Source organism: Physcomitrium patens, chromosome 8 (assembly GCF_059467195.1).
Source record: "Physcomitrium patens ecotype Gransden chromosome 8, ASM5946719v1, whole genome shotgun sequence".
NCBI lineage: Eukaryota > Viridiplantae > Streptophyta > Bryopsida > Funariales > Funariaceae > Physcomitrium > Physcomitrium patens.
In genome coordinates this window covers 4,997,265-5,009,547 of record NC_143417.1, presented here as the reverse complement: position 1 = coordinate 5,009,547, position 12,283 = coordinate 4,997,265, and the positions used below count along the sequence as shown (strand labels likewise).

At 41.7% G+C, this 12,283-nt stretch overlaps 1 protein-coding gene and 1 long non-coding RNA gene across 2 annotated transcripts; one reads left to right on the top strand and one right to left on the bottom strand.

Moving 5' to 3' along the window:
• Window positions 1-727: 727 nt before the first annotated feature.
• Window positions 728-4,976, top strand: LOC112285825 (uncharacterized). The gene is made up of 3 exons (XM_024527056.3): window positions 728-2,557; window positions 3,251-3,326; window positions 3,854-4,976. Exons 1-3 carry the CDS (start codon window positions 2,468-2,470, stop codon window positions 4,504-4,506), a joined length of 819 nt encoding a protein of 272 aa, XP_024382824.1. The 5' UTR covers window positions 728-2,467; the 3' UTR covers window positions 4,507-4,976.
• Window positions 4,977-6,334: 1,358 nt separating this feature from the next.
• Window positions 6,335-9,019, bottom strand: LOC141045716 (uncharacterized). The gene is made up of 3 exons (XR_012218089.2): window positions 7,773-9,019; window positions 7,249-7,556; window positions 6,335-6,899 (listed from the first exon to the last, which is right to left on the bottom strand). It is a non-coding gene; the product is annotated as an uncharacterized LOC141045716 (long non-coding RNA).
• Between the last annotated feature and the right edge of the window lie 3,264 nt (window positions 9,020-12,283).

Here is a 12,283-nt window from a genome sequence, read left to right as displayed (position 1 = left end):
GGACGGCGTTTGAAATGCAATGGGATTACATTCATTCATCCATTGGCAGTGGTGGTCCCTCAGTAGTCCACCCCTCCACCATCCAGCAAAAGAGAGTACATAGCCCTGTCAGACGGATGATTGTGAATTATCATCCACTGAGAACGAACGAACGAACGCAAGAAAGAACAGAGCCCAGCACACGCTGACAACCAACCCACCCTCCCAACCAACATCCACGTTAGTCGCACAAACCGGACACGCTGGCGGGGGGGGGAGGTGCAACGCAACTGTTTGCTGCACCTCTACTTGCCTTCGCCGAGGCACCCACTAACAATCCTCCCCCTCCAACCTCCTCAATCAATCAAGCTCCGCCCCGAGAAAACGCTGCAGTTCAAGGGTCGTCGAGGAAATCCAATCTTGGAGGGGAGGAATGCGCTGCCGGGCGACCTACTTGCCACGGATTGACATCAGAGAAAGGCGGCTTTAATGGCCGGCACCCGAAACCCCGGAGCCCCTCACTAGCGGACGAATGCACCCGCCGGACCACTAGTTCACACCCGGGTTGATAACTATACGTGATCATCAAGAGTGAGGGTGATACCATGGTGTTATTACCCAGACAAGGGTATCGATCCATGGAGTCGGACGGAAACAGGCTGGCAGGGTTTGCTTGAAGGAGACGACCGAGGAGGGGAACGGAAAGGGTTAAAAGAGGGGTAAGGAGACACAGCAGAGCCCACTAGTCTGTGTGTGCTAGAAGAGTGTCTGGCGCATCGCCAAGGCAGAGAGAGCCTTACCAGACTGGCCCTACTGCGGAGCATGCCTGAGTGTGTGCATGCCAGCAGGCTTGAGCCTTGTGTCACTCAAACCGTATTGGGAATTACCGCAAACCGCACTGTTCGGAATCAGAAATAACACACTCCTTTATGGTGGGTTTCTTCCTCTTTGCGGATGGGGCTCGCATCGCCACGCTCTCTCTCGGACGCAGGGGATTTAACTAATAGGGTGTAATCAGGGCTGAAATCGAGCAAGGCTAATTGCTGCGCGGATTGCGTGTGTGTGGAAACCTAGTTGTTGAAGGTGTGGAGTTTTGCGTTCCGGAGAGTGGGGTTGGTCGTTTAGTTGGATATTTTAGCGTTTCAGGGTCAGAAATAAGCGACTCGGACAGTTTGTTTGTCCGATCAATTCCGGCTGCCTTCCCCTGTGAAAAATCCCTATCGTGGGTTGGATTGCCATGTTGTGACATCGTGACGAGGTTTTAGGTTGTGGCTGAGAATTGGGTTCTGGTGGAGGTTTGCCTTTGGTGTCTGCAACTTTTGCCTGCTTGGGTTGGGGAACCCTAGTTTTGGGGGACGGGGAGTGCTGCTGCATTGGATCTTGAGGGTGGTTTAAGGGCTCTGTGAGGACGGTCTGAAAGTTGGGGCGATGAAAATCTTAACTTAAAGAACAAGTTCTGTCCCTTAGTCTCTTGCTTGGGGTGACGTGTTGTTGAGGTTAAGTGCATCAGGAGCAAGGTTTATACGAAGTTATCGTTCAAGTGGGGGAAGAATTCTAATTTATTGAGTGATTCGGAGGAAAGAGAGACACCCCTATTTCTGGGGGAAAAAAATACCCACTAAGTATGGACTGGGCTGCACAATTGCTCAGGGACGGGGGTTTTTGTGGACGTTGAGGGCTCAGCTCGGGGCAGCTTCCTGCTGTGAAGATTAAGATGATCGAAGAGTTATGTTGAATGGCCTAGACTGAACCCATGGTCGGAATGAATATGTAGGGAGCCTTGAAAAGATACTCAGCGGAGGTTGTTACTTGGCTATCATGCCCATTCTTCCATTTCGTGAACACCATTGCTGCTTGATTACCATCTGAGCAAACTTAGTTGACGGCCTTGTGACATAAAAGTGCTCCTCTGCAGTGTGAAGAATCTTGGAAAAAGTGACTCAGGGTGTGTGGGAAAGCTGACTTCGACGAACAGCTTGCAAAGTTAAATCTAGATGCATATCTTCTCAGCTTTTTCTTCTGCGGCGTTATACTCCCAGTGTGCCGCACCGATACCATATCGGAGAAACTGGCAGGATTCTTGAGCATCAGCGAATGAGGTTATCGGGGACCTTGTCATTCTTGTTACACGGATGCTGTTCGACTGTCAAAATTCACATCTGCTGGAGCTGGTATCATCGGATGGGAATCGATAATTCGGCTATCTAACTCCTCAACGATCACTGTAATCAGAAGAGGAGATAAACACATTGAAATCAGTTTCACGAAAGGTTCTCGAAAGAGAAAGAAGACCGGTGGGCAACAGAAATTATTAAATTTGGAAACAATCAGAACAGCGCGGAAGTGAAGGGAGAAGCTACACAAGGAGTAGGATTGAATGTGGTGACATGGTGCAGCAGTGGCAGTGGGGTACGCCTCCATCCGCTGGGTCTGGGCAGTCTCCTTGCCTCTGCGAGCTGCTGCACTTTGGTCTACAAACAAATAGAAAATGTCTCGCTGCTATCCATTCCCGCCCCCGGGATACCAGAAGAAGGCACCTCAGCTCCCTGCTGATTTAGCTCAGCCTCCCAAGGACAAGGTTTGATTTGCTTGGCTGCTTTGTGGATGTTAGCCTTATTAGTAGATCGGGTGGTCTTTGCATGGCAATGAAGACATATGTTGTGACATCTCTCGTAAAGTCGAGATCTCAAGGTGTGATACCAATCACTGCGAATCATTGGGTAGGAGAAGTTTTCGAAAGCCTTGTCTGGTGCTCAAGTCGACCCCTTGCAGGTGTAGAGCTGTGGTGCTGTTACTCCACTGATCGTTGTAGCCGAATCTTTTCATTCAAATCCGAGATTTGGGGTTTGAAGGGAATTTGTTTGTTAAACTATCAAGTTGTGTAGATCGGCCTCTTATTTTGAGCGGAGGTTGAAGATAATCCAAAGGTGGCGATCATGTTTGAGTCCCTTGGTCTTACTGTCTTCACACTTGCCCATGCCCTGAAATCTGCGCGAAGCATCTGTCGGCAGCATTACGTTTCTTTGATGGATTTGTTTCTCTTAATTCTATTTGTCCATTGCGTTGTTGTTGCGACCATCATTTCTAAGCCATCTTGTTTACATTCATTTGGGATCCAGTCATTATTGGCACAGATGTGCGATGTGGCCCTTGCTGTACAAACCCAGTTTACTTCTGATGATGGATGCTGCCAATTTTTCAGAATGTGTTTCGGTCTCGTGATCTCTGGTCTAACATGCGAGCGTTGATTTGTTCCTACTTTGTGCCGCAGAAGGACAGGAAAGACAAACATAAAGACAAGAAGAAAAAGAAGAAAAAGGATGGGGATACGAATGGGGATACCCATGGTAAGTCATTCTCCCTTCTGCTCTCGTCCTGTTGTACAATGATGCCAAGTGTGCTAAGCAACTTGCCAGAGTGTACTCTCTGTATAGAAGTACCCTAGATTGTAGATCGGACCCTATTTGTGTAAATATTCAAAGAGATCATTGGATTTTTCTAAGATTCCAGAACTTAGTAACCACCGCTAGAAATCCTGTGATCATAACGAGGAAATTGTTTAGTTGTGAAATAGAAAAACTACATTGACGAAGTAAGCTCGGATATGTGTGATTTCATTAGCTTTTGTATCAGCACCTGCCTCCGATGCAGTGCCCTTATGTTGACAAGGAAACAATCCCTCCTACTTTTGCATTCGTCCTTGGAACTTAGTCAAATTTCAAGGGCTCTTTCTCCCCGGTCAGCTCTGTAGATCAATGTATGCTATATCAGCAGGGCGGTTGCTGATGTCTGAGTTCACTATCGCTCTGTGACACATTTTCTTGACGATACTCAACATCATTGGGTCATGGGTCCGCTCTTGCCTCTGGTACAGACAAGGACTCCTTGCGGCCCAGTAAGCAGCCACGGACTGTTCTTATCAGCGACATTCTACAGCCTAAAGAAGAGAAACAGAATGGGAAAGTGCGGGATGTTCCTCCAACGGCTGTCACTGAGCGCCCACTTATACAGTCAACAGCTGCTGCTGTTGAGCCATCTCTTGTCAGCAAGGGCGAGGTCAGGGATGGCGGGAAGACCCTAGCCTGGAGTGTGCTGGAGAGGACTCCTGTAACTCTTCCTGTAATTCCTCAACCATTGTATAGTAAAAAAGAACCCAATGGCAAGGCTTCTGATGTTAAGCCAGGCTTAGTTTTGCCCCCTGAGAGTAGCGCTAGTATTGGGCCCCCCGGCAGTATTAATAACCAGCCTGCGTTGTCCAGCGTTAAGTTAGAACCACAAAGACAGTCTCCCAAGGCTTCTGAATTGCCTTCTCCTCCATGTGAGATGATGATCCTCAAGCCCACAAGCTCGTGGTCAGACACTCCGGATGAGGATTGGTTGTTCGCAGGCAGGCCCCTTGGGTCTCACCTGAAGCCAAAGGCAGAGGTGGAGAGGGGGGCAGGGGAGTCCTCGGTGCAGGTGTGGGCCGAGGCGGTCTTATTACCCTCCTGCGACCTGTATGCCCTGCCTTATGTGGTCCCATATTGAGATCTATTTGACTTACTGATTCGTCCATTTGTCGAAATTTTGTCCTTAAGTTCCTCCTCACTACCCTCGGGGCAGCAACCATCCGCCTATGACAGCTGTCTCGACTTCCTCACTCTCAGAAGCTTCTTGTATGTTCAAATCGGCCATGAAGCTGTAGCTAGGTATGGCTTTTTTGTGTTCTCGGAGCTATGATGTGGAATGTCTTATTTCCCTTCTACCTGCGTTCTGGACCCAAGGGTGCTGAGAATTGGAGATTCATAGCTGACAGTCTCAATCGGTGTGTGAAGAAACTCCTTCAGAAGAGGCTGTAGAAATTTTAGTAACTGAGAACTGGAACTTGGTAGCTTAAGAACATGGAACACCACTGACACATGTCTCTGTGGTAGAATCTTTTTTTGTTACTGATTGAATTGTGTACATATTGTGATTGTTTCAAGGTTGGTAAAAGGTTGCTACAATTATTTTAGGCACTTTTGTGTTGAATTAGGAATTGGTGTGTACCAACTATATTTTTTGTGCTCCATTTGCTATGTGGCAGTATTTTGTTTAACACTCCCTTGAGCATGAATCTGTTATGAAACGTTCTTTTGTTGAATAATGTAACTCCTGCAGCATGTTACGCACTTTTGGATTGCAGAGTAAGAGAAGAGACTCTCTGGTGCCTCTAAACCGTTGTTTTATAACTGGCTACTTTGTTTCATTTGTCCATCCTTTCCTTGATTGTAAATCTCTGAAAGTGCATGTTTGATGATTTGAGTAATGTTTTGGATGGAACATTAGGGTTGTGAATTAGGGTCTCTACACGAAACCGCTACACACAGTGACAAATCAACATGTGGAGTTTGTGAATAGACTTTGTCAGAGTTTATCCGACTTTGCGAATGTCCAAATCCGTGTCTTGGACCCCTTATTCTCCACACCGGGACGCTGTGGATGAAAAATGGTCATGAGTTTCCAGTGAAAATCAGGTGGAAAACTGAATTTTGCAGTGGTCTTCAGAGCCACACTTTAAATACATACGTATGTGCCCTTGAGAAAAATACTGTGGTTTAAGGTATGTGGAGGTTTGAGTGTTCACAAGGAAAATGGGAACTCTTACGATTTAATAGCTTGTTTTCAGACAGCAGTAAAGACGATCCATTATGCGCAGTCAATCTAACTTTCTGGCAGTATATGCCTAATTTACGTCCACTTCATTTTGTTAACGACGTGTGGATTGCAAGCTGTCAATAGATCTAGATGTGAATTGTACGGCGATTAACGTTTCAGTTGAGCTAGATGCGCTTGCAACAATGATGCAACAAGCAGCACATAGATAGAGTGTAGGTGATGAGAATCAAAAATCCCCAAAACACTAAATTAGTTGCTGATTTTGAATGCAATTGAAGAAGCCCACGACAGTATTCTGAATGGAACCAATGCTTTCATCTCATTGTTCACTCCGAAATTCTGACGTGTAAATTTTGATAAAAATACGTAACTAGACAAGGTATGAAAATTGAGGTAAAGTAGACCGGAATTTACTATTTCAAGTTCTAGTATAAAGTTAAATTTCGGTCATTAAATAGTAAATTCCGGTCAATACCCGGCATGTGCATTACACCTCAGTATTAATGACATGATTTTCGCTTCGGAACTTAAGTATTAGGGTGCCTTATATTAACTCTTGAGTTGCTGGAAAAAGAACAGACTTGCAAGTTGGTGTCCGCATGAGCAGGAAACACGTCCCGGAGATCAAGACTCTCTGATTCAGAAATTGCTCCAAGAAGTAACAAAGGATAAGTTGGGTGCAATAACCACTTCTGAAAAACTCACAGCGGCACCATATAGTAACAATCTCTGTGGTACCTATCTGCTGTGGATATGCCCAGCTCAGCCAAGTACATCTGGCGTTACACTCTACAAACAACAGTACGCCGGTGTTCTGGAAAGTCTAACTACAAAATAACGATTGATTAAGTTTCGTGGATCATTCCAAGGTCCACTTAGTTGGAGCAATCGAAATATGCTGATCTGCTCTACATAGTCGGTGACAGAGGTATAAATGGTGGTACTTCGGGTCTACCCACATGAAAGAGGTGAAGAGGCGAATATGTCAACCTGTGACAATTGCGTAAATAAAACATGTGCTTGGAACATACATTCTTGAAGCAGTGAAAACTTCAGAATGATATCCAACTGGATGGGCTGTTTGGTGGAAAGCGACAGGGGTCACGCATCGTAAGATTTTCTCGATTGACTTCACAAAGTCATGGCTCAACACTTCAGAGGCTTCGACTTGAACATCTGAATCAATCCGCAGTTATCCTTCTAGCCAGCCGCGAAATTAGGTTGGCAATCTACCAGTAGTCTCGTTATTAACAAATTGAAGTTTTGCAACATCCATCAAAGCCCTGCGACGCTAAACAAGCTTTCATTAAAGCACATCCGTTACCTGAACCGAGGCATTTGTATCCTCAGACTGATGAAGAGCAGAAAATTGAGGACAACAATGAGTTGGAACACACTGTTTGTGCAGGTGGATAGAACGATAGCTCTGCTGCAATCAGTTGCAACAAACTCACGTGTGCAGACCAACTGTCCAATTTAAGGGTTCCTTCAAGGGCAGAATCGAAGGAATGACAACCTCCAAAACGCTAGATCTGATGACACTAGCACATAATCATACTTGTGGACCACTTTGAGCTGCCAAAGCTAAACATTCATTACGTCACGGAGAACGAGAAAACATTTGGAAGTTACCTTAACTGCAACCCTCTGTGATATCGGTGATGCTCTCTCACCGGATCTAAAAACAACGGCGTATTATGCTGACTTGAAACCACATTCAACTGACTGTTGACGCTATCTATAAGTCTTTATTCTTCTTTAAAAAGACGTTTCAAATGCCAGGAACTCGATCTGTTTCATTCTCCTGGAACAAAAAAGATGTTTAAGAGAATTGATATCCCTAAATTCAAAAAATCATAGTAAGAGATGAATATGAGAGCAAGATCATGTGATGCAAAAATATTTCAACAGCACGAAACGAACGTTGCTGTTGGAGTCACCTGCACCAACAAATACGACTACATGTCAAAGAGACCCCTGGAACACGTGTAATATAACGACAAGTGGGTACAAAACATTGTGGATGATAAACACCAACAGAATAAGTAAAATGTTGCCAAATTTAATAACAGAATAGGTTCACTATCGTTTCTATGACTTGACATGGATGAAAACACAATAAAAGTGAGGAAACAAAGAGCAAGTATCCATCTCACCGGTGCAAGGCTGAAGTCACATGGCGTTCAGTGCCTCTATTTCAAGAAAACATAAAATGATCCGATTAAACACCGGTGCAGACTATTCCCCGCAGCAAAAAGAAACAGGCGAATAGTCTAAAGGAAATCATGAAAATTTTGAAATCAGAGAAGAGGAAGGGAGTGAGGACTAAGATCTCATCTACTTGTAGACGAAAGTGAGAGCTGTAAACAAGCAGTATCCATTATGTGGGAATTATTTACCAGTAATTATTCTACTTAAAACCTGGGCAGAACACAATTCCATGCTATCTCAAAATCTTTTACAACAGCTCCTGACTTTCGTGAAAACGAGATCCAGAAAATACCTGGTGATGATCATGACAAAAAGGACGTAGGCAACTGAGACATTTAAGTTTGGCATTCGTCAACTGCAGTTCATTGCTAATTCTTAAAGGAAGAACTTTCTGTACATAGTGATAACATTTCAGGGCACCCAGAAAGGAGCAATCATGATGAGAACCACGGTACAAAGAGAAAGATGACATAAAATCACGGAGAGTAGCTTGTATCCTATGCGCCTCACTCTGTGCATCAGAAGCAACAAAGAAGAGTCCATGAAAGTCAAAATATTAAAAAAAAAGAAAAAAAAAGAAAAAAAAGGGTCATTATCTAGATTATTCCATGAAGCATATCTTGGCTTGCGTTTGTACAGGACAATAGCCAAGAGATTGCTTTCAGTCAAAAAAATAAAGGATAACACGGTGTTCAACTAGTAATTTAACAATGTACAGCGTAAAGAGGCATTCCTGACCCTTCTTCTTCCAGAACAACATTCTCTCGAAACTCAGGATTCCGTTTCCGTAAATCTGATTTCTGCACATGCAAGTTTTTAAGTTTGTCACGGATTGAAGTAAAGTCGCTTTTAGAAATCAGAGTCACGTCCGGGTCATATATTACTGCATGCAGATGTCCTCTGTGATGCTCAAGACATGCAAAATCCGGCTATCAACCGGCAGAGCGACCAAGAGGGTGCTACACACAGTTGGAACTAGACCAAAGCACCCCATGAGAGCCTCGCTACATGAAATCCCCCCCCCCCCCAACAACATTCTGCCAAAGCCAAAATAACCCACTGCAAGCCTAATTTTCTTATTTGCTAAAAATGACGAGATGGGTATTTGAGTATTGTCAATTTGTCGTTGCGAAGGGGTCATCGACGGCAGTTGCAAGCGAATCGTGGCGCTGATGCACAAGAATGACGGCAAAAAGTCAAGGTAACGTATGGCTGGCGTGACTGCTATGGTCGTGGATGCACAAGGGGAGAATTGGCGGGAGCGTGGCGGGACGGTCCCTTCAGTTTTCCCGCGTTGGGGTCTGATCTCGCGGGAAATTTTGGGGAACTCATGGGGAAGTGATGTAGAACTGCAATATGACTTTTTGGGTTATCTCTGGATTATTCCTCTATCAGTGAGTAAATTCTTTTTGAAACAGAAAAATCAATATTGTACACTATTTTAAAATTTTCAATTGTATTGTTGGCATTTAAGTTTAGGCTGTAGCTAATGGATAGATGGATCCAGATTTATCAACTACTTTCAATAATTACATCAATATTCTTATATAATTTTAGCTCAAAATAACATGTCATGTCTATATAGACACACATGTCATATATATATATATATATGTTTGAAGCGTGTGGGCCCATGACTATAGCACAAAATGAAATTTGAAGTAGTGTGCAGAATGAGGATTTGGAGGAGCACTAAGTATCAAAATTTGAAAAAAAGTAAGCAACATGATTCTAAGTAGAGGATTCAATTCACTCCTTATGCTTGAATGTCTGCTTGGCCTCTTCTAGCAACTTTTGAAATCATGGCATCTGTGTTGAAGTCAAAGTGAAAGTAGAATAAATTACATTGTAGAAGATATTATCTTAGGTAAGTTGCTAATGGTCAAAAGGTCGACTCTTGGTGTATAGAAAGAAAATCCTATGGATATAGGTCAAAGTTAAGGGCCAAGAGTCAAAGTCAAGAGGATAAAGAATTAACTAGGAAATATCCAAAGACTAGATAAGAGTAATTAGTACATGTTATAAGATACCCTGAAAGTTAGTGAGTTGCCAAAAGGATCCTAATACCATGTGTACAAAAGTCAAAGAGTGAAATTTGTCTTTTTGGACAACAACCACTATTTATAAGTATTGGGTGTTGGAAGTGAGACATATCTTACTCCATACTCTCTTTGTGTGCAACGTTTCTAATGCTAAGTGTTGTGACTTCAAAGTGCTTATTCTTCAATAGGTTATGGACCCATTCACCTTTAGTTGTGAGTTTTGAAGTTCTTTGAAGTCTTTGTTGGTGTTAAAAATAGATCTTATGATTATTGCTGATGTTAGAATTTGGTATCTTTTAAACCTCCTTTTGTATCTAGTTATTGATGTTGTTATTGCTCTTACTTGTTATTAAGTGCATTCATAATTATGGAGGTTGTTAGACACCTTAGATTGATGTTTATGGACACTTATATTGTATTTTTTTGTTGAGTTTCATCATTGGTGCTCTAACTTTGTGCTTTTATGTACTAATCTCCTTAAGAGATCTACTTATTGTGATAAGATGTGCTTTGTGAGGTTAGAAGTATTTTGTGAAAGAAAAGAGGTGATTAAAGAGAGGCAAAGCTTATATAAGAGGTTATGATAGAATATCAGACTTGTGAGAAGTCTTATAAGTGAAGTTGAAAGTGATTCAGGAATGAAATCACTAGTTTACTTACTAAGAGGGCATTCTAGATTTCTAAGTCAGCAACATCTTCTTGTTGATTTTGAGAATTCATTCTACATTTTTTTTGATTTTTTTTTATACATCCCTTCTTTAGACATGGCTTCAAGTGAGGATGAGGATTTGAGAGTAATTGAAAAGTTTAGAGATGACAACTTCTACCATTGGAAGAAAAAAATGGAACTTTTGTTGGCTTCATTGAATCTTTGGGACATTGTTGATGAAAGTGAAGACCTTCTAAGTAACAATGCTCATGTGAAAGTGAAAAAGGAGTATAAACAATGTGAAAGGAAGGCTTTTGGGATGATTGCAGCAAATCTTGATGATGCTAATTTTTCACATGTAATTGCTTGCACTAGACCAGCAAAAGCATAGAAGACTCTTTGCAACATCTATGAGAGTAGAAACCTTACTAACATTCTATGGACAAGAAAGAAGTTCTTAATAATAAAGATGGAAGAAGGAGATGACCTCATGGCTTATGTCAACAAGGTAAAAGCACTTGCAAACCAAGTAGCAATTGTTGACATGTCAGTTAATGATAGAGAAATTATGTTGACATTGCTCATGAGCCTTTCCGAGTCTTTATCACGGACATATGCATGTAAGCCAGTAATTACATGTATAAATAGGTAGAAGTAAATAAAAGTAGATAAAAATAAGTTAATTCTATATTATTTTCTATAGAAGCTTATAAGAAGCTTCATAGATGCTGTTTTGACTTTATAGGTGTCTTTAATTGACTTTTTGGATTAGAAACGTCGTCAATAAGTTGGCCATGTGCCACACATGTTGTTAGCTTGAAGACCAAGCTAAATATGTGGCCGACATGTAGAAAAACTTGCCTTGTAAGTTAAAGCATGTATCTTATAAAGTCAACACATATTAGAGGTCCTATAGAATATTGCCACATAGCACCTAGTTGGATAGTATATATAGAGACAAGAGTGAAGCCCTCTTCACTCTTGTCAACTCCTTTCTTGTTTCTAGTCTAGTTTTAAGGGTCTCTAGTTTTCTTGTCTTTTGGCAATAGCCATTCTAATTTTTTTTTTAATATATATAAATATATATATATATATATATATATATATATATATAAATATATATATTAAATTATTTCTATTTTGTCATCTTTCTTTGAGAGAAGTCTCACTTGTTTATTCATTTTTATCAAGTTCTTGTCTTTGACAAATTAATAAGAGTACACTTATAATATCAGAGCTTTATCAAATCTTGATTAAGAGTGGATTATCCCTTTCTCTTGATAAGACATAAGCGCATTAAAAGTTATGGATTACCCTCTTCTAAACTGATATTGTCCTTACTATTTTCTTTCTTCTCAAGTCCTTTCTTCTATTTGTCTTGAGCAATATTAGACATTTTCTTTTTAAGTGTTATCATGGCAAAACTTATTGAAATGAAGAGTGTAATGGTATAAATACAAGAGCAATTGAAAGAGTTAATACTTACAATACATCAACTCAATTTACCACCATAAGGAGCAACAAGATTGGCAGGAAGTGAAGATATAGAAATGATTGGAGTTGCTTCAACATCTGCACTAAATCATGTCCCTTCTGCTATGGTCGAATGTCCTTCCATTCTTAGAAAATCTAGAATTATCCTATCCGAGATGTTTGATGGCACCAGATCAAACTTTAAAGGATTTATCAATCAATTAAAACTTGTGATTGAACTTAAACTCCAAAGCTATCCAACTCCAGGATCATAAGTTAGATTCATTGGTAT